Raw genomic sequence first — 27,750 nt, 5'->3', positions numbered from 1 at the left:
CATACCTGTGTTCCTTATTGTAGCGACGTTATAGGTTTATAGCTGTTGCATATCACGTATATAAATTACACAATAATAATGTTCATCATCAATTACATCTATACGTCAATCAATTCGTCGCTCTCCTCGGTTGCATTGAGTGTGTTCATTTCTACCGACTTGATCGCACTGTGTATTGCGTAAATATATGCCATCACGACGCTTATTAATTGTTTGCAGATTGCTCGAATTCGATACGTTAGGTACTAAGTTAAGTTTATAATTAATATAGAAATCTATTTTGTCGATAAAGTGTGTATAATTGTGTGTTTAGACGATGGTGATATTTAACTGACACACATATAGGTATGATTATGATATATCTGTTACTAACTATAATAATAATAATAATAATATATAACAGAAATTCTTTATGTACCTGATAGTATACAATAGTGTTCGTCAGTGTCAGGGACGTAATTTGAAGGGATGGCAGGCCTACATGGAAAGGGTGTGTATTCACCCCATTAAAAAAAAAACCTTTAGGATGACAAAATGAGAGCGCTAATAATATGTGCGTTTTAAATCATATACTCAATATTTTTTATTATTTTAGATTCTGACCAGAGCGATGAATGTATTGATTTCACCATGATGTGTGTGTGTGTTTTTTTTGTGTCTGTCATCACGTTTTGGGGTAGTAAAAGTGCTTCGATTTTTGACTTCAGTACCTCGTTCGACCAGCAAGTAAATCTAGTTGGTACTTTGGGGGGGTCAAAAGTAAAATATTCTTAATATTTTTCTAAATAACCGGCATAAACAAACTAAAAATTAAGGGGAAAACGGGAATTTTTACGCACTTCGACAAAATTGATTTTAGTTTTTGATGTAACTTTAAAATAAATCACCATAGATACATGAGATTTTCACCGAACATTTATATAAGTATATTCTATCCACCATGCAATTTTCAAAAAATTTCGACTTAAGTTGAACTATTCATAGGTATTTGCAATTTTCGATAATTATTAGTTTTTTAAAATTAATATCGATAAAAATTTATTTGTTGGGTAAAAAAGCTTGAATATTTAACACAAGACTCTTAACATATTGTTACAATAGCTGTTGAAAAATAAAATAAATTCATAGTCACAATTTTTTTATAAGCATTCAAAGTTTGAATTTTGACAAAATACATAAAAATCACAAAAATTCGCAAATTATTTTAAGCTATAAATTCATAAAAAATTTTCTTTTTAAATCTAAGATTTGAAAATTTGATACAAGATTCCTTACGAGCTTAAAAATATTTATCACAAAAAAAATGTCTACCGGAAATTCTAATTAAATTTTTATGAGCATTTTAAATTTAAATTTCTACAACATTGAATTTCCACTGGATTTCATATTTAGCGATTTTCTTATTCTGGTGTAACTCTAAAACAAATGACCGCAGATACTTGAAATTTTCAATGAATGTTTATATAGGCGTTTTATATATTGATAGTTTGATACAATTTTCAAAATATTTAGATTTGTTTTGAGCTTTTTACTGACATTTTAATTTTTTAACTTTTTTAGTTTTTTTTTCTATAAATATCGATAAAAATATATTTGTTGAGCTTGAAAATTTAATACAAGGCTTCTAACACATTTTAATAATAGCAGTTGAAAAATATTAAAAATACATAGGCATGATTTTTTTTTATAATCATTTAAAGTTCAAATTTTGACTAAATACGTAAAAATTTCGACAATGTTCAAATTATCTTAGATAGAAATTCATAAAAGTTTTTCTTTTTAGATCTAAGATTAAAAAATTAAATACAAGGCTCCTAACATATTTTTATTATATCAGTTGAAAAATAAAAGAAATACATAGTCACAATTTTTTCTTACAAGGATTCAAATTTTAATTTTGACAACTTACGAAAAAATCACGAAAATTCACAAATTATTTTATGCTAGAAGTTCATAAAATTTTTTCTTTTTAAATCTAAGATTTGAACATTTTTAATAATCTATAATTTATCCTAGACAGATAAACCGTCTCCGCTCAGAATCGTTTTTCGTTTACATTTATATAATATCATTGGATTCAATTTTAATTCCATCCATTACAGTAACTCACTTGTAACCTACTGTACAGTAGTGTGACATCCACGACTTACCCGCTTTTTTTTTTTTGTTGTGATGCGAGGGTCTGACAATGGTTAACGATAAACTGCTATTTACCAAATGAACATTTATAATAGTAATATTTATGACATTTATAACTTATAATTTGTAATTTTACGTAATTTGTATATAATACGTCTATATTCGTATCACAGTTTCTACAATTTAATATATGTATATAGGTACTTGGCTAATGGCTACTGTATATTATCATAGATGGATGTCATGCTGACTAGTTACTGTGATCAGCTAATATAGCTGCTTTTATATCTACTATCATGTTTTGTACTAATTAAATTCATCGGGTAAAAATAATCGTTAAAATATCGTCAAACGAGAAATCATGAAAATGTATACTTATTATAATAAATTTCTAAAAAATATCAAAAAGGTGAATTAATTCTTAAAATCGACAATACCCACTTATATAAATATATAATTTTATTACGGCTTGGCGTGATACAGTTGCTGCTAAGTACTAACATTCACGCAACGTGATTGATTGTACGCACCGCCCGTTGCCACGTCACTAATTTCCAGATGGGTGACCACCTAGGTTCTTAATGGCGAAAATTTTGCCACAAATACACTTGTTCCAAATCAACCGTACTCTGCCTCACAGTTTAAAAAAAAATTAATAATTTTGTTTTCTGATGGATAATGGTTATTATTTTATTTTATATATCCATTGTTTGTTAGACAATTGATTTTAATCTGCTAAAGTTAATTAGGTGATATAGAAAAAAAATATAAGTACCTACCTAGATAGTATATGGCCTGGTAATGACTTAAAAATGACCTGCATACATTAAAAAACTGAATTTACACCCCTAGTGAGTGTGTGACATACAGACAAAAATGAGTATACTAGGTAGGTGATGGATACTATTTATGGTATACTGGTTTTAGTTTTTACATTTTCAACAAGATTTTTGTCGTGGTCATGAAACGCCCCTTATTAATTAATAATAATATTTTATATTAATTTAGTTAAAATACAAAATATGATAGTACCTATATGAACAATAAAATGATTTAGAAAACATTTTTATTTTCGATCTACTAAATGCTTATCTATTTTCATAATATACTGAGTATTAATTCGGGCTCGAGCCTTATATCTATGGAATTCTCAATAATCTGCGCTTAGGTCTGTAAAATTACCTGTATTTTATCTTGTTACACATTTTATACTTTTTTCTGTGGTTTTTGTGCGTTTAAAGGATTTTCTTATTCAAACATCGTGCACAAGAAATTATTATACCACCGTACACATATGTATACATTATTCGTATGTTAAAATGTAAAGCATACACTTTATGCACAGGGTACGAGTATAGTATATAGGTACTTATTATAATATAGGTATATCGCTACAATGTGGCTCGTTCGTTTCTGTTCTATATCATCTGTAAAAAAAAAAAAATATTATCCTAGGTTACAAAAGATTATAATACACACCCGCACTTTTAATTTCTAAAGCCTCTCCGGAGTGAAAAGCTTCCATTAACTAATTTTATATTTTATTCAACGACTTCGTCTGTATATACGCAAAAATGTATATACACAACTTCGGTGTAAAGTGATGGTAGGATGAAAAGGGATGTACGTTTTCGCATGTTTCGAATACTCAAAACTACATGACGATTTTTCCTTTTTGGAAACCACCATAAAATTTTAATATCCGAGTGTATAACAATATTTGATAGTCATAACCTGATGGTCCGAACAGTAGATAATATTCAAAACGGTTTACAAATATCGTAGTTTGCTGTCAGTATTGAATTGCTGCTATATTAAGTAACACACAAGTCTAAAAAAGCTTTTAAGAATAAATTGAGTATCGATTTTTTTTTTGTACTAATTGAGCAGGCGGCGTATCCCCCCCCCCCCCAAAAAAAAAAAAAGTGAACATTTTTGAGTCATATAAGATTTAAAATACAATAATACTAATCGAGCCAATGCTTTGATAAATAAAACTAACTAAGACCTGTAAAACATTGAAAAAAATATTTTCTTTCCCATATTTACACTTCTTAGATTAGAGTAATGACCCTATATTGTTAGAAATGTTTTTTTTTTAAATATTGATTTAAGAAAATTTGTTAAATATACCATACATGATACATGAAATACACCTAATTTGTGTATAATTAAATTGTTTAAAATAGTAAATAAATTCGTTTGATGTCTAGTATCCGCTACTCAAATAAAAAAATCATGATATTTATTTTGTTTGCACATTGTTGAATTTTGTCGTTTTTTAGTTTTATATTTAATTTTTTTTCTTAGACTTTGGTTAGATTTGATTATCATTCTAAAACCAGTAAATTTATCATTCCTATAAGAATTAAAAGTGTGACAATTCTTAAGTGAAAATCAAAACTTTTTGATTTTAGCCAACTTTAAAAACTCGACAATATATAATTGTAGATAAATTAAAATTTTAAAAACCAATTTCTACGGATATTATAAAAATGATCAAAAATCGATTTTATAAATAGGAGAACGGATAAGCTTTCTAACTATTGATTTGTTCCAAAATAAATACTAATGTTATACTTTTAAAATGTAACTAACTTAATCTGAAAAATTCTAGCTATAATATTAAAAAGCATTGAATATACAATGAATGTCAACATTCATCAATAAATAAATTTATTTTTTATTTTTTAAGCTTATTCTGGGCCATTTACGCCCATCGCCGCTTCTACTATCTCCCTCCATGCTTCTCTGTGTTCTGTAAATTCTTCTCCGTTCATAACTCCCAACAATTTGAGGTCTTTCTTGACTCAGTCTTCCCGTCGTTGCCTAGGTCTTCCTCTCGGTCGACTCTTATTCGGTTTCCATTTCGTGATGGCCATTGGCCAGTATAAGTGGGTCTTCTACTCTCCAGACGTGTCCTGCCCATCTTATTCTCTGGCTCTTAAGTGCGTGCTCGTTAAATAGAGTATTCAGCTTTCTGTTTGATCTTATTTCATACACTTTCATCGTTTCTCTTTGGTCCAAATGTTCTTCGTAGCATTTTCCTTTCGAAAATCATTAATTGGTTTTCGTCAGATTTGGTAGACTCCCACGTTCCACAAGCATTCAGTACAATTGGTCTTCTGTCTCTGCTGTTACAACTATGTCATCTGCGTACGTGGCCAATATTATCTCTTTTCCTTGTCCTATATTCAATCCTTGAGGCTCACTTTGAAGTATCCTCTAACTACCGATTCCAACGTAATGTTAAATAAGACCGGAGACTGCGCATCACCCTGTCTTACCCCTGTATTAACTGTAAACTCCTCTGATATTACTGAGTTGAACTTAACTTGGCATCTTGAGTTTAAAATACATGCTTTTATCTTTCTAACGAGTTAAGCTGGTATTCCTAGTTGAATCATTACATTCCATAGCGTACTTCTTACTATTGAGTCGTATGCTTGTTTAAAGTTTACAAATAGCAGGTACACATCTTTATCAAACTCATGACTCTTCTCCGTTATTTATTTGATAACATGTATTCGGTCAGTGGTGGATTCTCCAGCTGTAAAACCTGCTTGGTATTCTCCTACTATCTCTTTAGTGTACGGTTTTAGTCTATTTCAATTTTAAAGTTATGTTCGAGAGAACTTTATAGTACGCTGTGTTAAGTAGGGATTTACCACTATAGTTTTGACAGTCCATTGCATCTCCCTTTTAGATTCTGAACGAAGTGATGAATGTATTGGTTTTACAGTAATGTGTGTTTTTTTTCTTTTTGTTTTGTTTTTTTTTTTTTTTGTATCTGTGTACACATGTATGTAAAAGTGAATATCCTTGGTGTATTATAGAGGTCAAAAGTAAACATTTTCCAACAGTTTTCAAAAAAATTCGAGAAAAACAAAAAAAAAATTGATAGAAAAACGGGAATTTTTACGCAAAACCAATTTTCGACCAAATCGATTTTTTTATATGGTTGTAATTCAAAAACTAATCACTGTAAATACTTAAAATTTTTGACTTTTTTTGAGTAATTTATAGACCACTGAAATTTTCGATTTTTTTTTTGAAGTGTCGGTAAAAAAATTTTGAATGACCAAAAAAACTTGAAAATTTAACACAAGGTTCCTTATGAGTTGTTCATATTGTAGCTAAAAAAAAAAATTAAAAACCGTTAGCAAAATTTTTTTTTCCAAGCGTTTAGAGTTCAAATTTTTACGAAATCTGTCGAAAACGTGATATTTTTTTAAATAATCGGGATAAACAAACTAAAAATTAAGGGAAAAACGGGAAATTTTATGCACACTCAGTTTTCGACAAAATGGATTTTGATTTTTGATGTAACTTTAAAACAAATGACCATTGATAGATGAAATTTTCACCGAATGTTTATATAAGTATATTTTATCCACCATGCAATTTTCAAAAATTTTCGACTTAAGTTGAACTATTCATAGGCATATGCAATTTTCGATCATTATTAGTTTTTTTAAAATTAATATCGATAAAAATTTATTTTTATTTTTATTCAAGAAAATCTTGAAAATTTAATAAAATACTCTTAACATATTGCTTCAATAGCAGTTGAAAAATAAAATAAATTCATAGTCACAATTTTTTTTTATAAGCATTAAAATTTTGAATTTTGACGAAATACGTAAAAATCACAAAAATTCGCAAATTGTTTTAAGCTAGAAATTCATAAAATTTTTTCTTTTTAAATCTGAGATTTGAAAATTTAATACAAGATTCCTTACGAGTTTGTCAATATTTATCATAAAAAAAATGTCCACCGAAAATTCAAATTAAATTTTTATTAGCATTTGAATTTAAAATATTGACAAAAAATCGTCAAAACTATGAATATTTGTAAATTATTTTGTAGTTCAAAATTCATAATATGGTTTGTATTTATATCTAAGGTTAAAAAATTCAACACTAAGTTTTTCTTCAAATAGCTATAAAGGAAATTTGAAGCGTCATTATAGGAAAAATGTTTTGAGCGTTTGAGTTTTAAATTTTTATGAAATTGCGTAATGATAACGATTTATCCTTAAACCAGGTATATGCATATCTATGATAATATAAGGTATTATGAATTATTATAACATTTATAACTACATGCAATGTTTTGGGAAAATTGATTAACCATGCCTTATGCAAAATGCGTCTTAATTGAAAAATAAAATATTTATTTCAAAATAGAATATATGACAATATTTAAATATAATATATCCTAGACTGACAAATCATCTCCGTTCAGAATTGTTTTTCGTATACAATGATACCTATCATTGCATTCAAATCTGACCTACCCTAATCAGAGGTCCACCCCACCACCTAATGTACAGCAGAGCGACATCCACTTACCCGCTTTTTTGTGTCTAATTATATTGAGATTACACACTGAAGTCTACAGTGTGTATTCCCTCCATAATTTTATTCAAATTTTTTTTTATCTCTTGAAACACATTTTCCTGCGGGTGCCAAACCCCCTTTCCAATTTATTTTATTCATTTTATCAATCTATTTTAGTTTTGTGTAAATCATTTTTAAACTTGAATAACCATTATGTAAGTAGGTACCTTCTAAATTATCACTTTATCACAATTTTTATACTCTTAATAGTTTTATATTGAGTTTAATTAAATTGAAATTACATACAGCAGTCTTCAAAGTGTATTCTTAATGTATAATTTTTTCAAATTTTTTTTCATCTTTTAAACACATTTTCCTACAGGTGCCAAACACCCCTTTCCAGTTTTTTTTATTTTTTCAAATCTTGTTGATTTTTGTTCTCACAATGTTTAAACTTTAATAATCATGTGCCCTTGAAATAGGTCTTCTACCAATCACGTGCCTATTAATTATTAATTATATTATGATTTTATTATTTTTGTTTGTTTTTTGCTTTTCACTATCTTTTATATATTACATGCTGCTGTCTGCAGTGTATTTTCCTACTGTATAGTTTTTACTGAACTTTTTTATTTTGTTCTTGAAATATTTTTGGCCCGGCCGCCCGGGGCCATCATATCTTCTTTCTCATTTTTTTGAACTTAGTTGAATTTTGTGTACCCATTTTTCAAACTTTAATTATCATGTGCTCTCTAAATAGTTAGGGGAAAGATGGGTAAAATGGGGTAGTCGGGTAAAACAGGGTATAGGTGTTATTCGTCATACTGGAATCGATTGATGATAACTAAATCGTAAATTATCAATACAAGGCTTATCGAATGCATCAAATGCAATGTACAGCAGAGCGACATTCACTTACCCGCTTTTTATATATTGGGCACAGTACTGAGACCTACCATTGTTTTGGTATTGTTTCTTCTCGCCATATTTTATATATCAACTTTTTTAAGTTTTTCATCAATAAATTATAGTATGTATACTCGTCTCTCGTATGTATCTATATTTTTTTAAGTTAAAACCTGTAAAAATATTTCTAATTTTAATTTATTTTTTACTATAGTTTAAGAGTTAAATAAATGTAGTGCTAATATAATTATGAAAAATTGTTTATATTGAGGTATAGTAAGAATTTGCATAGAACATAAAATATTCGCATAAAACTATGTTAAATTATGTGAGAGTAAAGCCTCCGTGGTTTTAAGTGAATAAAATATGTAGGTGATGCATTTATATTTTCATGTTATATTAGTAAAAAAGTTCTCACCACTAAAATGTAGACTCGTTTATAGATTAGAAGCTGTATATCACAGATGGTATTTATAGAGAGGAAATTCGTGTTATATTTTCTTAGAATAATACAAATAGTAATTCTTGAGGTGTAAATTACAATTGACTTCTTACAAGTATAATTACTAAAATTATAACAAAAAAAAAAATCCTAATTCTAAGTTATTTATTTCAAAGAAATATAGTTTTAAAGCTTGAAGTTTTAACTAAATCACAATGACGTGTTCCTTTCACAAATTACGACGAAATTATCATAGTAACTTTTTAAGGATTTCAATTTGGAATAAAAATGATAGTTATGGCTTTAAATTTTGTACAAGGTTACTTGTATGATATATAATATTAGTCATTACCATATACAATAAAAATATTAAAAATTTTCACCCATAAATTGTTTTATGAGCACTTAAAATTTGAAAAACGTAGATATACATATACTATTGAAGTAAATTGACTCCTTTTTAGAATCATTTCTCTAAATGCAATAATATATTACTGCTTTTTAGATTATATAGATATTTACTTAAGGAAAACGTCACTTATCTATAGCTCTATTTTTATTTTTTTTTGTCTAGTTAATAAAATGTAGTTTTAGGACATTTAATCATGCCAAGATTAACTTCAACATGACGTTATCTCATATAATGTCTTATGTCCTAGATAATACGAGTATATTTAAACATTAAAAAATAACTGAAAATGTATTGAGAATTTAGCGCTGTTATATAATTAAAGTTTGTTTTGTTTTTATGATGGTGGTAAAATTAGTTTTTAAAATTGTATTTAATTAAAATTTGATTTTGTTATGCAACTATATAGTTTTTATAATTGATTGAAATCTAGATATTTCAAATGATTTTGGTTTTTTTTTCATTATGACTTCAAAAAACCCTTTCCATAAGAAATATTATTTGTCGAAAGAGCACCGTTAAAAAGGTATTTTCAAATGGAATAATCGATGAATTCATGTTGTTTTATTCAATAAATTTTATTTTATTCACGTAATTTCTTTTCCTTTTTTGTTGCTATAATATTATAATAAGTAGAAATGTAGAATTTTACTTTGATTTGAAATTGTATTACAATATGGAATTAATTACATAACATTTTTTTTTTTAAACTTTCAATTATGTTATTCTCTACTTGTCATGCATTTGAGGAATGAAAAAAAGTTCTTAGAATAGAAATGAACGAAGTATTTCAATTAAAAAAACATTGAAAAACTTTGTGCCCTGCTGAGATTTAAAAATTATAAAATATTAAGCTTACATTTTCTCCTTGAAATTAGTAAACGCTAACCTATATATTATGTAATGTAAAAAATCTAAGGAAGCATGTAAAAGTAATTGTAATCATTAAAAACCGCTTTACACTAACAACGGGAGTACTTAATCTTTAAATTATAAATATTTTACTTGAGTAAAATCAAAGTCCTAGAGGTTTTATTTCGAACAAAAATAATTACTGGAACGTTAAATGTTGATAATTTTAAACATCGTAAATATATTCGTTGTACGTATAATTACACACGTTTCTATATTCACATTGTAATTGGTACCGAGTCCCGTGCCGTGTACATTAAATAATAAATTGTAATTAGTCTAAATCGTAATAGGAATACGGTAATCGAATTATCAAAATTGAAATTAATCGTTCATAATTCCCATAAGACATGCAATTTCAAATATTCTGGACCCTGGTAAGTCCGAGTGTATTGCCAATACTGATTACCTATATTATCATCGTCATGTACCTATTCGTGTTATTCATTTTGTATGCCCTATTGGCCTCAGTTTGTTTTTATGATGATTACAATATAGCCAGTATAAGGCACTCATATAAAATATTTGTAAAATTTCTCTCGACTTATGTTTATAATTTTTGTAAGCAAAACTTAAATGAAATTATTATTGGAATAACCTTTTGTCCGTTTTTGGGTGAATGTAAACTAATAATAGTATATCGTATCGTATAGATACAGTTTTTTTTAAAAGTAATATTAACTACTATGTAAGTAATAAGTATCATATTAAAAAATAAATCTTAGAAGTTATTTTTCATGGGTGTTTACAATTTACTAAATTATAGAAACGTTCTATAATAATTATTCAAGTAAGCAGAACGTCACTCAGAGTGGTCGTGATGAATGGTATAAATGTTAATACATTATCATCTACACTTCTGAACTGTTTTACAACGATTTTCAAATTGTGTAATTTAATCATATTTTTATTATTTTTGTTTTTATTTATATTTTATTACAACCTCGAAGAGGCGTTTTGAAAATGTGTCCTTCCATGTCATATTTGTATGTGTGCATCCATTTGAGTACCAATATGAAAATTTCAATAGGAAATTATGGCTATTATCAATGCTCGTTTCAATTGAACAAAATTATATTCATATTGTAAGCACCATTTATATTTTTCAAAATACCACTACATATCAAGAGAACTACCTAATGAAATATTTGTCCTATATGTATATGAATATTGGTATTATATCAGGTATTAACATGCGATTGTAATTATTAATTAAGTTTGTTTTGTTTGACATTATAACTCCGTTTATGGAAACATAAAAAAAATCTATTCTTTTGAATAGATATACATAATTTAAAACATGTCGGATAAAAACATGATGTAAATAGAGGGCCCATGTATATATAGCACATTTAATATAATATATTAATATGTAACTATATGTTCACTATATTTTAGATTATTTCATGAGTTTCGATTTAATGTTGAAGTAATAATTATGATTAGTTGATGTTCTTGAATGTTCAATAGAAATTATACAGTTCGTACTTCGAACCAACGAAGGGTTAAACATCCGGGTCGTAGGATTTATGCTTGAGTTTTACTAAATTTATCAGCCAAGTTTTTTACATGTCAATTGAATTGAACTTGTAAACTATAAAACATTCGAGAGTAAAAAAATCTACTATCAGAAATAAAAAATACTAAGCTATCCATGATAGTTATATTTATAAATTATCATTACACGGGTTTAAATTGAAGTAAGATTGACGTTCCTTATGGCATAATACTATTTTTTAATGCATAGGTAATAGGTATTTCTTACGCAGTCGTTAAGTTAAGGAAAATACGTACACGAAGTTTCTCCCACTTAATACAGTATACACACTTAAAAACTGTACAGCTATTTTATAATTAATTTTGAGTGGTTTTTGTGTTTTAAGGATAAAGTGAGGAAGGCAACTTCACGGACGTATTTTACTTTACGAACTAAAATAAACCAAAAGCCACAAAATCAATGAAAAATGATTAAACCATAATATAATATATTGGTTTTTACGATATTGTTGCTCTAATCCAGTTATATAGATTTAAAACAATTTCTTTGAACCACTCAAAATTCATTTAAAAAAATTAGCAATTTTTTTTTTTAAATTCTATATGCATAAATTTTTTTGTATATACCTAGGTACATTGTTAAGTTGGAAGAAAATTATTGATAAAATAAATTATATTATAACTTAATATAGAAAAATTGTATTTGGTGTTTCTAAAATGACGTATTATATATTACACCTATCAAGTTATTGAGAATTAACTTGCCGATTCAATTTCGTAACTCTTAATATTTATTATTATAGCTTATTACGTGCCCATACATTTTTAAGAATTGAAGATTCAGTGTATGAAACGACTGTTAAAATGTACAATCACTACATATTAATATTACGAAATATATTTGATGAGTATACCTGCAGCACAATCGCCAGTACATGACTATTATATATTATACACACTGTTTATTAGCTAAAAATATAAATCCAACACGATTTAACAGCAGCGGAGGTTAGAAAGGGTCAAACAAAACTGCTTCAACCAGTAATATCATGTGCGTAAATTATTATGTAAATGCCAATTATATACAAATTGTGGTGCATGTATTTAATTATTATTTTTAATGTGCATTTATTGTAGCCACGTGGTATTCGAAGAAAAATTAAAACAAGCATACAGGATACCTGATAAATGATAATGATACAATAATCATAATATCATTCATAAAGTCATATTGTATTATATTGATGACGGTATTGGTAGATATTATTTTAAATGTATGTCAAGATTAGAGTGGTGTAACCGAACGATTTGTTAGTATAAAAAATGAAAATATTGTTTCGAGACAAACGGTGCAGGATGCTTGTACAAGTGGCGTTATAAAAATTCACCTGCTGTATATAACTCCGACTGCAGCTAGGGTTGTGAATTTATCGCACTAAAAACTGATAAGCTGAAATCACATTGTGCAGTGCATTCCGAATGTTCACATATTATTACTATAAATAGATTTCAAATCGCTCGGCAAATATTACCGTAATAGATAACTCGGTAAACCCGAACAAAATAATGTACAGCTGTACCCACTGCGTGCCACTGTTTTGATCCGATCGATTGTGGGTCGCGTCCCCTTAGTAACGGGTATACACATCACAACGTATTGTCGACCTGTAGAGAGAAACCGACCTACCGAACATTACTGAAGGTTAAAAACACTCATCAAACATTATTAATTTTGTTCCTTAAAACCTGCAGTGACGTAGTTGAGCAGGAATTCTGCGTGGCCGCGATGGATCACACGCGCCCCGATTCGGTGACGGAGGTAGAGGACGTGGACGACCAGGATGGCCGGCTGTACGAGTATCTGCTGGACAGCGGTGTGTTGAACGATGTGCACACGTTGGCCGAGTCGATTGTCGGCTCGTCCGTGTCGTCGTTTGACGTGGACGGCGTTGATGACGACAACAACGACACTGACTCCGCTGCTCGTCGAATCGCTGACCGGCTATTGGAGCAGAACGCCGACGACGTTGAGCAGGCACTGGACGCGGCGATGTGCGACGCCCTGCTGGCCACTGAATCGGCGGCCCGGTTGGTGGACTACCAGTGGCCGGGGCTAGTGGACATCGGGCCGGGCCGGCTGGCACGCGATACCACCCGTAGCTTAAACGCTCTCGTCCGGTTGCCGTTCACGTACGACACCTACATGGGCTCATTCTTCCAGCGGCTGACCGACGGGCTGTCCCGCGCAGTGTCGGTAGACGTGCACTTCGGCCTTGCGATCCGCGTGTACGCTAAGCTTGTGGACATGGCACCGGACCCGGAGAGCGCAGCTGAAAGTTTCAGTTCACTGTGCGAGGCCACGCATGCACGGTGCATGTTACGACAGCGACGTGACTTCGCCAAGACAGTGGCAGCCGTATCGTTGACGGCCCGGTGCTTGTCCGTGGTCTGCAGGCGGGCCGCTGGTTGTCGCGGGGCCGTCAAACCGGCCGTTGTCGAATTCGTGGCCACCATCGCGGCCGACCCCGGTGGTCGTGGCCCGTACGCCGTTCTGTGCTGTGCCGATCCCACTGCCACGTGGTTCAATACCGTTTCTAAGTACTACTCGTCCCGGTCTGCCTTTTTCCAGGTAAACTACCCTCACCAATTACACATCTTCATCATACAAATTGCACAGTATTGCCTTATGCGTTGTGATCATTGTTTAAAAACAAAATTAATATTTTATACAATCACCCATTCTGCGGAAGCTTAAGTTTTCTTTATAGTAGTGTTGGTGTATCGTAACTTCGAACATTTGATATATTAATTAATATTCTTTCTTCTTCTTCGGCTTTTTACAGGCCTTTTAGGCCCATTGCCGCAACAACATATTGTCTCCAGTAGTCCAGTCTTCTCTATTTTGTGCCGTTTCTTCAGCATTCCTTACTCCCAGCATCTTTAGGTCTTCTTTTATTCTATCTGCCCATCTCTGTCTAGGACGTCCCCTGGGCCTCTTTGCGTTTGGTTTCCATGTAGTTATTTGTCCGATTAGTCCTTTTGATCTCCACACATGTCCAGCCCAGCCTATTCGTGCGCTTTTCAAGATTAATTAATTAATATTAATATTATTTAATTTTATAAAGCTTAAAGATTTCAATCAGGACTAAAACTTGAAAAGGTCATAAAAAGAAAATGTTTTTGTTTCCAAAGGCATTGATTTCTTACTAATATTATGCTGGCAGTGTAGTTAAAATTCACACAAAACGACAAAATTATATTTAAAAATATATCATAGTGGTAAGCTTTGACATTTAAAGCTTAAATGCTACGCATGGATTTAACCCCTAACTTTATGAAATGCTGATGTGGTTAGTGGTTGTATACCTACGCAAAAGTGCAAAACAATTAATCGGAGTGTCACAAAAACTAAAAAAAATAGTTCTTGTGTTATTAAAATTACATTTCACATGCTGTAGTATACTGTTGTTTTTAATTAGTTATATATATATATATATATATACGAGTATTATAATATGATCGCTGTCAGTGGTTAAAGACCATTATTGAATATTTAATGCAATGCATTTTAGTTTTTGATTTTTTTGTGACACGTATGCATAAAAAAAGCTGACCGATTAATACTGTTTTATATGTGCACTACAACTAGACCAACTTTTAATTAATTTAGTATAATCATAATAAATTGCTATGTTCATCATAATATTAGATTAAAGTAGCTTGTCTTAGTTGGGTTAGTAATAATTTAAGATATGTCAACAAATAATTAAGACTATTAATGAATTAGGCAAAAATAAAAGATTGTGGAGTACTACAAGCTATTGTGCTTGCTCAATATTGTATTAATGTATTCATATAATATATTTATTATAATATCATTACATTAAATCTCTCTCATGTAACTTAAGCTGTATGATGATTATATTGATTAAAACGGCCAGACTAAAACATATGTAGAATGTAGATGATACCTACTTGTTTGCATATTTCAGATAGTTCTTGGAATTAAGTTCATAAAAAATTAATAACTGAACTAAAGATTCAAAGAATAAAAAAGTAGGTAGGTTATTTATTTAAATATAAAAAGTTACCGTTAAATATTAAACATTTTTAAAATATATTTTTTTATTACATTTAGTTTATATGATACAAGATACAACTATCCACTTTGATGATATAATTGTAAATTCTTTGTACATTTTTATATAGGTAGTATAATAATACCGAATGGAATAATATAAAAAACTCGGGTTCAAACTTTCAAAGTAAATTATATTAGGTTTAATATTTGATAGTCATTTAAAGTGGAATATACATATATAAGTAATGCAGTTATGTATAGGTATGTTCAATTGTTCATACATTTTATAAACTTGAATATAATATAGAATGTCTTGACATAAATTTTAATTTGGACTATGTAATATATTGTAGATACCATTCTATTAGGTTTTTATTTTTATTTTAATATTAAAATGGTTATTTATTATTTAGCGGGTTATCCAATATTATGATTTAAAATCATTAAGTACAATTTTATTTTTAATAATTTTTAGTAAAATAGTAATTATATTTTGATATTAAATATCAATCATGAGGAATAACTGTAGATTGGAGAGAATTAATTTTTGTTTATAGACAATTTTGAAATAGTGGATAGTAGTGTTTAAGACTAAATCTTTCAAATTGTATAACGGCAGTAGCGTTACCACTGTGCTATAATAAAAAAAAAAAAAAACATGAAATTTTGATTGTACATTTGCGAAAAGCAGATAATTTCGTGATATTTTTTATGGCAAAATGTGTGATTGGTGATACTACAGTAACTGATCTTAATATTTTCAGTGCCTTGACGGTGATCGGAGGCTCCTTCGGGCCGTCGTGTCCGGTTTCCACGAGTGGATCATCGAACCCGAGATCCCTCGACGGTCGGACATGGCGGACATAGCGGCCGTGGTCCGGTATGCCCGTGCGCTGCATGCCATTTACCTGTTGGCCAAAATGTTCAGATACCGCGTTACAGTGGCCATGTTCCCGGTCAAGGTGTCCAGGATGCTACGGATCCACGTAGCCGGTATATCGAACCTCTGTCTCGGATTCCTGTCTGCCAACCGCCGAAGCGCTCCTGCGACGTTGACGAACGGCCTCTGCCTGCTGGTGGCCTCAATCGCTGCTTTCCAGCCTGAGACGCTCGACCCTATCGCGGAAAACGCTTTCGGCTTACGCATACTGGCCAAGGTCACTGAGCGTTCAGACGCGTTGCCAGCGTGCCAACGGTGGTTGGACGGATTGTTCGAGAAAAGGCGCTGGAAGGATGTCGGCGGTGCGGACGTTGATTCCTTGACGGCGATCGCGGCCTCGCTGACTGGCAGTAGTCACGATGGGATCTGGCAAATGATTACCAGGAGGATGTCATTCCTGGAAAACGCGGTCGCCGGTGACCCTAATCTCGGCCGTCGTCGGCAACTCTTGATAAATGTGCGTGGGACGCCACTGGGGACGTTCACGTACGACATGTTGAAGCGAGGAGACGTGGCGAAGCGCCAGGACGACTTCGATTGGTCAGATCCGCGACAGCTGTTGATGGTGAGCGTTGCCTGCTCCACGACCGCGGGCAGACGCTGGCTGGGTCAGGCGGACGCGTTCGGTTCGCTTGGCAGATTTGTAGCGACCCATTTGCACCGAACGGAAGTTTCTCTCGAACCGGATGGTGACTGGAAGTCACTCGACGCGATCGTCCGCGTCGCATATTCCTGTTGCGCGTCGATCGAAGGTCAGCATTATTATTATTATTGTTGTTGTTATTATACATCAGCGGTTTCCCATTTCAAGGACACCATGTACCAAACGAAAGAAAAAAAAACTATTTAATGTAATTATTTTAGTTGATTTCGATTTAAATTTTATGATGGTAATTTTTTGTGATTAAAAATATTATTTGATAAATGAATAATTTGTACTCTTTTAAGGCTATTTATCTGATTTTCCGAAATTGGTTTGGAATATTTGTCCAAAAGCAACGTAAATACATTTAACATATTATTATACGTATACACACGTTTGCACTACCTATAGTAACGAAGACGAACAAGCTTTAAATTGGTAATTGATGGGGTAATTATATAGTATTTCATTTTTTTTTAAACAATTTTTCTCTTATAGTAGGTACTTATATTTAGGCACCATGGTTGAATTTTATCCAACAGTGGGCAACATCGGGTAAAAATTTGGGAACCACTGTTATATCATACATCATATCATAGTGTAGTAGCTCGTGCCTTTGGTGAGAATTTTAATTTCGTTATTTGGTGTTTTTATAGGATTAAACGTTGTACTTGACCACTGCTGCGACGATGGTTCGGACCCCGCAGTGACCGGAATAATGACACTCACGGAACTCTACTACGCTTTGCTTCAAAACTTTGATGGATATCCCATTCCGAGGGACGTTCTCGTGATACTGTGGCTGCGTTTAGTACAAACTGCCACGCACACGTTCAGTTCACGTGTTTATACGGACTTAAAACTAAACTATCAAGTATATAATGTGTAATATTTATAAATTATCGTGCCATTGTCAGCTGCAGTTGATGATAGTAATATTATTACAAAAATAAACATACATATTGTAGTATTACGCCTACAACAATAGATACGCTATTCATGCAATGTGTATAACTCATGACCCATCTGCGTTTATGGTAATGTACCGTTTAAAAGTTTGGTCCGTTTGGACAGCTCGGCAATCACTAATCATAATCATCATCTCTGCCCTCCAGTCGTAATAATAGTGTTACGCGATTGTGTATGCAATGCGCACAGTGAACATATACCATGAATTATATTATAATGTGTATTTTAAGCCGAATAGAAAGTCAATATTAAATTTGTTGCGTAACCTCTCCTAAAAGTTTCGTTTCAACCGTCGACCGCGGGGAAGGGTCGCTCGTGGCTTGTGCTGTGTGTGTTATTATAAAATGTTTATTTCAGGGTGGTTTTTTGTTTGTTTTTGACAGGAAACATTATTAAAACTGTCCGCCGAAAGCCGTACGGGAGACGAAATAGTTTTCGTCGACGAAACAACCGAACTTTTGACAAAATTACAACGCCCTCTGCTGTCGGATGGCACTCGGTACTCCACCGAATCTACCCCTGGCGCTCTGGCAGGGTTTTTGGCAAATAATAGTCAAAATCACGGGGGAGTTTGGTTACAGAGGGTGCGCTCTATAATAATCCGTTCCGACCAGATAACCGTGAGTGTATAATATAATTACAGGTGATTCATTAAGCATGCTCACCTCCATTTTACCCAAATTATACCAGTAAAATGCTTCAAGTATTAGAACAAAATAATATAATATATAGAATTTAAGTTTCTAAAAATCATATTTAAATAAATGTATAATTAAATGACGTTGTTAACCATGGTTAGGGTAATAAATGTAAAAAAGTCAGAAAAACAATTTAACAAAATGGATATGTGTAATAATTGGCACGTTTCTGCAGGGAACGGAAACGATGGATTTAATAGCATCTGTTGGTCGTCGCCGTTTTAACGGCCAACTCGACCTAAGCACGTTCGATCGTAAATCAAACCTAACCGACTTCGATGTCATCGGAATACGATTGGCGCTGAGGTTACAAAAACACGTTATAATATTACTCGGTTACGAAATTTTTTTTCTCGACATATAAGTTATTATTATAAATATTAATATTGTTGCAGGTACGGGTCGAGCGTCGGGATGGTGGCTGAAGATTCGGCGGCGTCTTCGGAACTCGAACAACTATACAGTCGTGTCGAAAGACGAGGATCGCCAGAGCTATTCGATTGCATGACTTGTACGTTGTTTATAGCGTCGGGTGGATCGGAAAACGGGTTTGTGATGTACACCTGCCTATATAGGTTTTTTAGTAAAATTGTATTACATAAAATTTGTGTTAAAGGTGTATTGAGGCGTGTGCCGTACTGCTCAGACTCAACGAAACAATGCGATACGTTTGGTCGCCGGCATTTGACGAAGACGCCGACCGGAGAGCTGCTTTCGGTCATTTGGTTGAAGGGTTATTGCAACAAGAGCAACCCGAAGTGTACAACGCATTTAAGGTTAGGAAACGGTTTGTGGAATGAATTTTGATTAAATCGAGGGTATTGGGGTTAGCCAGGATGGAGTACTTGGAGCATGATAAAAAATATTTTTAAATGATGGTTTCAAATTGAACGACCAAAATCAATTTTTTTACGTCTGTGCGGTTTTATCCAAAACATATAAATTTATTATGAAAAGAAGTCAAGGAAATCTTGTTAGTATAATCGAAAACTTGATACGATTAATCATTTTCGTTTTATTTTTTTCATTGCGTTTTATGTTTTATCAAACAACAAAATATAAATAGTAAATACCATTAATATTGTAATATAGGTAGGTACGTAAAAAACATATTAGCTATTATATACTGTATAAAGTCCTTTTTAAAATTTTTCATAAAATTCACCAATACAATTTTGTCGAAGGAAACAAAATGGAACTTAAGTAAATAAGAAAAAAAGTAGAAAGTTATTTTAGTTGTATAATATATGTACACTGTACAGTATAGTGTATACCTTACCATTGTATAGATTTTTGTAATTAATTTGAATTTGATATATCATTGCAAATAATATATGATATACAATTCTGACCTGTAATGGTCTTTTACTCTGTGCTTATATTTCTGAGGATATTTTATTATATATTTATTATTTAACATAATAAAACATTTATTAGATATTAAAAATGCAAACTTTGTTCTCTTATACAATGATTTTTTAAGGGATAACGCATTTTTTTTTCAACTTCCAGTACTTATTAAAAACTTATAAAGAATCTTGTATCATTTTTTTAAGTTTAGAGTGGAGTAATTTATTTATTGATGTGTTTTTCTTTTTACCTATAAAATAATTTGCAAAATGTTATGAGTTTTATAACTTTAAACAGATTATAGCAAAAATATTACCATATATTTAAACGTTAAACATCTGTAATTGATACCTAATAATTTGAAAATTAAAAATATTTATAATATGTGTAGAAAAATCAAAAGTATTTTTAAATTTATTTTTAATGCATAATGTCTTGTAAATGTTAATATGCATTTTAAATTTTAGTATATATTTAGAGTTTCTAAAATTATGTATTGTTCGAGTTAAATTAATCAAAAACAAAATCGATTTTGTACAAACATTTAGAACATCTCATTCCTAAAAACTGAACTCTGTGTAATTATCTCATCCCTTGATAAAACTGAAAAAATTATACATTTAAAAAGTAAAAAGGTACAAAATGTCGAAAATTAACTTTTTATTGGAAGGTAGAGTTACGATTCCTTTTTGTACCAGCATACCAACTGATCCAGTATGTTCTCTACAGAGTAATTATATACAATATAATATACGTGATATCGTGTAAGCGGTAGGACTAGATAAAAAGAAATAAAAATAAGATCGGTAATTACGAGTGTTAGCTAGTAATTTTCAATTGGTTCATCAGTAGCTCGGTATTGACCCATAGGCCGTTGATACCCGTGATTTATGTGCACACGTATATTTACGTTTCACGTGGTTTCTAGTTTCCAATTATAAACGCTCATTGCTTAAGGCAGTTGTACGAAGTATATTTATATTAATAGGTATAATTATAAATTATAATATGAATGATTTTCTCGGTCGTGAATTTGTGTCTTTTAATGTTATAGCATGTTAGGTTCTGTAGTTGGTAGAATATTTAAAAACATTAAAATATTAATTTAATAATATTTATTTCACATTACCTTGTTGCTTAAAACATAAATGTTTTAATTTATTGGAAATAGTTATTGATGCTATTAAATTTATTAATCATATTAATGTTATAACTTTATAAATTGTACCTATATAATAATATTTATGCATTATGCATTATATACGATGTAATCGTAGGTTATAGTTATGAAGATATACCTACGTAGATCAACTTAATATTAATTATTAGTTAGCAAGTAGGCATGTATGTTTTAAGATATTGCATATGCATTTAGAGTGAGGATGGGTATGAAAATACTGAAGTCAAGTTTAAAGTAGTGCAAAGTGCATAAAAATTATTATTAATTTACTCCACAAAATATTTACTTTTTTACTGGTGTACATAAAACCATAAACATACCAATGAATTAAAGTGGAACGTTACATCCGAGGTATTATAATAGTAATGTAGTTGTCGTTATTTACACGACTATTATTGTGAACACAAGGCTAACTCCACTGCAGTATTATAAGATCAAATGACATTTTATAAATCCATATTCATTAGGTCTTTACGTACTCATTTTTTGAACTGATATTATAATTATAATAATTATGATATACATAAGTTATTTATGTATGACATTGTTTTTAAAGCATATTCGAGTATTCGATTTATTTATTTATTTAGTATTCGATTTATTTCCATCAAGTACGTAATATTTAACAGTTTACCAATTATCGAATTTATCAATTTTGATGCTCTATCAAGCCTTAAGTCATATTTTGGCGCAAATATAAAATAATCATCTTAAAAGGTTTTCGATAATTGTATTCATATTACTTAAGAATAATATCGATACTTTAAATTTTAAATAATAGGTATTTGTTTATATCATGACATTAATGTAAACAGTGTTTAATCGCATTGGCGTAATTACTTTTTAATTACTCAAAACATTTTATGCAGTAGCGCGCTTATAAATTAAATACTATTGTGTTTAAGTATTCATATTCATATAAATCTTGCAACACACGTAATGATGACTTAAATTGTTGGAATTTAATATATATATATATATATATATATATTATCAACTTATTTGAGACATACGATACATCAACGCTGTGACCTATAATTAGAATCCAAGTGCATTTTGTTATCATTATTACTATCTATAGTAAGTATATTATTATACTTTAGGTATAAATTTATTGCGTGGGCGTTACAATGTCATAATTTAAAAGTTAATTTGGCTCGATAAGAATACATACTACAACGACGTAGTTGTATGAGCTTAATTAGTGATTTTTTACATATTTTTTTATGTTATGAAATCGCGTAGGGGAATAGAAATTAAAAAGACTATACTATTATTATGATGGCGACTTTGGGAGGTCGAATCAAACAATGGGACGTTTAACCTTTGATGATGATTTTTTTTCAAACTGAAATTATGTGGTCTTGTTGTGCGTTTTGCCCTCGTAATAAGTGATACACGATTATCAGCGTTCGTGTATAAAGGTACAATAGGTACATGCTATATACATTATATATTTATATACAATATACATAATATTATGATAATATAATAATTATGTCGGCTGTACCGATCCACCGAGTGTGTTAATGCCATCATCGCTCATATCACATAATATTATATTATAACTTATAAATAATGTCAAATTAAAAATCATATATTTTTACAGATGTCTGGCGTCTCGTGGTGGCTTCTGTGTTCCGGCTGGGCATCTGATTGTTTTTGGGGCCGCCTAAGCTGGCCCGAAATTTGCCGTTGGCTGTGTCTGATCGTCGTGAGCTCGATCGACTACCAAGCGTTCTTTTTCGTCTGTCTGGCCATGGCTCAAAAGCGCAGGTGGTTGGAGGCGTTCAACCAGGGCCGGTTTCATGATACTGTTTTCCAAGTAAAGTTATAAATAAATAAATATATATATATATATATATATATATATATATATATATATATATAAATGTGGTTGCGTAGTTAATGAAGAGAGAAGGCCAAAGGTCAACATTTGAGTTTTATATAAAACTCCATAATTATTAATATACCAAATATTCATGATAATGAAAAATATTACTGAAAATCGAGTTAAATGTATTTAAATGCATAATGTATAGGTACATGAATATTATATGATATTTCATTACATATATTTTAGACTCTAAACAAATTTAAAAAACAAATCCCTTACAACAGATAATTAACATTTAAATGACCATGACAACTCGCTACTATTACATCGTACATTGGTATTTTTTAGGGTGATTTCTGCGATTTTCGTCTAACTGACCATGCCGTTTACCTGGAGGAATTGGCGAAAAAGCACCATCGGTGCATATCGAAAAAACTCACTGCCGAATTCGATATGCATTAGACGTACTATATATATATATACAATATACATATTATAATAACCACGTCCAACTGCAGCATTCAGCGTTTCAGTTCACTTTTGTGCTTCGACGCTTTATTGGTACAATTTCAATATATATTATTGTTGATATATTGATAGGTATACTTATAGCGTATATTATCATTTTCTAGAATGACAATGAGAAGACAACCGAATCAGGTGAACCAGTGCGTTATATGCGTTATATAAATAAACGTACGGATCCATGATAGTTGTATTTTTGGGTAAATATTTTTTCAACCGCACTCATGTGCATACTATGCATACACGTGTTTGGATCTCAGCATTGTCGACCAAAACGTTTGTTAAACCCTGCAGACAGATACGTAAACATTAAAAATGTTACTACATCGACTTCGATCCAAAAGTTCACCGTCGACCGTAACATTAAACACGTACAGTAAGCGTCTGGATGATATGAATATTATAATATTATTCAATTGTCGATGTTATTGGTTGGTTAGTTTAATAATGTCAAATATATTTTTTTTTAAATTGAATTATTGTCATCGAGTTTCAATTGAATATAATATTATGTTCTCTTGTAAGTTTTTTTTCGTTGTCATCATATATATAAATATATTATATGTATTTGATGCAAATCTCAAAAACCAATATAGTTGTATAAATATGCGCACGGTGATATGGGTTCTGGTTATTTTTAAAATAAGCAGAAATTTAAAACGAGATATTGGAATCAAAATAAAGATATGTACGAAACGATCAAAACGTATAGCTTAAAAGTATTCATGCACATCCTTTGGGAATACTTTTCCCCCCAAAGTTCGGTTAAAAGGTCAAACGCAGTGAAAAAAAAATGATACATGTATAGATTCAAAATTAATTAATAAAGGATTTTTTTAGGAGAAAGTTTATTTTAATTTAAGCAGCTGTTATGCCACTGTAAATTAAATCTTGATAATATTTTATTGTTGTCACTAATATAGTAATATTTACTTATGAAATGCGTTACACAACATTCGGCATTACGGTTATTGGATGGATGTATGATAAACATGATGTAATTTTGATAAGAAATTAATAGCATATTTAAAATATGCTTACAAATTATTGAAAGAAAAAGCCATTCGTTAAATCCTAAATGATGATTATTGTTGGTTAAATGATTAAATTAGGTACCATTATATTATAGTTGTGAAAGTTGTGCATAACTTACAGTTGATCGCTTAATTCAGCCATTTTATTAATGAGTGGTTAATTGACGGTTGAAGAATTCGATTGATGAATATAAATAATTGAATAGTCATGACTGAAGCACGAAATATGTGAATTCAATCTAATTTGATAAATACAACCCAATTAAACATTTCAACATTATTTTCAATTTCCGTAGGTACCCAAATGAGGCAATATGAGTGAGCTATTAATGATAAATTATAAAACTACGTTTTATTGACTCGTAACGCTGTATAGTTAGGTATATACAATTATAACTGTATATATATAATAGTAAATATTGTTGCATTAAAATATTTATAAATACTTATACAGGTAAGTACTTGTTTATTCACGTGAATTACAGGTGAATGAAACGAACCCGTTTTGGCCACAGAACGACGCAAGTGTTAATATTATTATTATAATATATTATATAATAACTGCAATATACATAATATACGGTAAATTTGAATAAAATATCAGATTTTAGCAACTGGAAAATATTTTTTGGATAACCGAATCGAACAATATTTTTTCGACGCAGATTTTTTTTTTTATAAGTCGACGCTGCAAGTACCTAAATACAATACAAGAATTTTTTTTTTTGTCTGGGTTCCGTGGGCAAATTGGATTGCACAACGTTCTCAAAGGTGAATCCCCATCATTCCTACATATCATTATGTGGTTTGCTAGTGGAAGGCAAGTATAATGTAATAATCTCAAGTCTTTCACGCCAGATCTTTCTGTGCGTCACGAGTGGAATATCAATTACGATTCGACGACTGACATATAGCGGCGTGTCTATCTTCATTGAAGAAATGTCTGACTATATCAATATGGTTGTCAGATAGATTATACTAAATGTGTATTAGATGCTAGTATAATTGTTGACCCGAATGATACAAATTTTTAGTGGCAAATTGGTGAATGACGGGTTTGGTCGAATTAGAATTTAACAAGCTCTGTCCATGATTGATACCGAAACGTATTCGCGTATTCGATATAGTGTATAATAATAGTAATAATAATAATAATAAATTATATGTATCTATGTCTTATATTATCATACAATAATATAAAATCAATTTTTTTTTATATATTTATAATTTTATAAACAATACCTACCGTTGAAAAACAAGGCAGATACCGAAAGGTATCAGTCGAAACCAAGTAAAAAAAAAAAAATGAATAACAAATGTATAAATATTGTCGATATAACAAATATTTTCAATCAATTTGTTACTTCGTGTCTTCAGACGGTTAAGTAACTCGTTTGAATTATCGATCTCCCTTGGCACAATGATCGAAAAAAAAATACACACATCACATAACTAAAGACATTTACACACAATATGCTTAAAAATGAGCTTACTCTAAGACGTCGCAATCATTATTAAACGCTATGACGAGTTTACCATTAAGGTTTATGTTTTGTATTCAGCGGCGGTGGCGAGTTCAAAAAGAAAAACGAAAAGCAATGTGTATTTGTAACTAGCAGTCCTCCAAACATTTGTCTAACCACAGCAGCAGTTATATAATAAGTGCCGTGGAAATAAAAATAATAATGAATCTACGCGTGACCTCACTGACCTCCTATACAAACTCTGTGGTTATGACCGTTTGAATTGTTACTTTAGAGCCACTGACTGAATGATGCATCAATAATTAGGTGATGATAATTATATGAATTGTTAGAGGAAAAAAATGTGGGATTGACTTTTTTTTTCATTTTAGTTTATTAAATTTTTTTGATAGTTAATGGACAGTCACAGTTGAAATATTTTTAAATTTAATTAGATTTCAACGGCAATTGTAACATTCATACAATAATAATATAATATTAAGTTTTAATTTTTTTTGTTTTGTATTACGAAAGTTTATCTTTGAATAATTATTGTGTTTGGTTTTATAACTTACCTACCTACTCAATTATTACAATAATATTATAATTATATTATGTTCACTAATATTATTGTTTATCATAATTTTGACTGTTTGTAAAAAGTATAATTTTGTATCTTATTTGTCATATTTTAATATATCTATACAAGTATAAATATATATATTAATACCTACGCATATTATATTACACGAAATACAATTATACTATACAAATTAGTATCAGTTAATTTTTTTTCGTACATACTCGCAAGTGAACCATACAGTTTATACAATACCTTATATCAACCTTAATAAATAGATAATAATATATGGTGTCTAAGCTAACTTAATACTAATTATTAATAATTCAATTTTTGAATTATTTACATAGTACATTATTTAATTATCCATAAGAAAGTAAAAATTATATTAATAATTTGTGACTATCTCATATAATTTAACAATTATTTCTTAAAATTATATTTAAAAAAAATATGGATTAGAAAAATATTGTTGATGAGACCAAACATGACATACTGTGCAAATAGGTATACCTACTATTAGTTTATTGGATTTCTGTGGCAACCTTTATAATATTATTTTATAGATTAAATTATGTTAAATTGGATGACTTATACAGTGTTATACTATTATAATTATTTTTTATATTTATTGTAACTCTTTTAAACATTCTTGTAAAATATGCTCATTATACGTATATAGGTGTAGAAAATACAAAATTTCTTCGACTATAAAAACTAGTTTATTTGTGAAGAATATAATTTAATACGCAAAACAAGCAAACATGTAACATTCATACACTCTTAGTAAAAAACATTGCAT

General features: G+C 30.4%; 1 protein-coding gene across 2 annotated transcripts; it reads left to right on the top strand.

The window, feature by feature from the left end:
• The first annotated feature begins 13,273 nt into the window (after positions 1–13,273).
• Positions 13,274–24,395, top strand: LOC107163492 (uncharacterized). Of its 2 annotated transcripts, none has more exons than XM_015510950.2 (10): positions 13,274–14,277; positions 16,494–17,421; positions 17,969–18,186; positions 18,665–18,901; positions 19,155–19,285; positions 19,375–19,527; positions 19,596–19,755; positions 23,119–23,334; positions 23,695–23,907; positions 23,979–24,395. In XM_015510950.2, exons 1-9 carry the CDS (start codon positions 13,435–13,437, stop codon positions 23,806–23,808), a joined length of 3,000 nt encoding a protein of 999 aa, XP_015366436.2. In that variant the 5' UTR covers positions 13,274–13,434; the 3' UTR covers positions 23,809–23,907; positions 23,979–24,395. The 2 variants fall into 2 exon arrangements, with proteins under 2 accessions (XP_015366436.2, XP_015366435.2); XM_015510949.2 differs by having other exon boundaries at positions 13,292–14,277; positions 19,375–19,536.
• Positions 24,396–27,750: the final 3,355 nt, after the last annotated feature.

This window comes from Diuraphis noxia, unplaced genomic scaffold (assembly GCF_037042655.1).
Source record: "Diuraphis noxia isolate RWA-SAM2 unplaced genomic scaffold, SU_Dnox_SAM2 contig0004, whole genome shotgun sequence".
Classification (NCBI taxonomy): domain Eukaryota; kingdom Metazoa; phylum Arthropoda; class Insecta; order Hemiptera; family Aphididae; genus Diuraphis; species Diuraphis noxia.
Note: the sequence above shows the minus strand (reverse complement) of the source record. Positions and strands in the feature narration are given on the sequence as shown.

Bases quoted from the DNA above. Each gene is read 5' to 3' on its own strand.
- LOC107163492 (XM_015510949.2), top strand. From the start codon at position 13,435: ATGGATCACACGCGCCCCGATTCGGTGACGGAGGTAGAGGACGTGGAC. The intron at 18,902-19,154 runs GTGAGTGTATAA...ACGTTTCTGCAG, and splicing joins TCCGTTCCGACCAGATAACC to GGAACGGAAACGATGGATTT. The intron at 19,286-19,374 runs GTTACAAAAACA...ATATTGTTGCAG, and splicing joins GGAATACGATTGGCGCTGAG to GTACGGGTCGAGCGTCGGGA.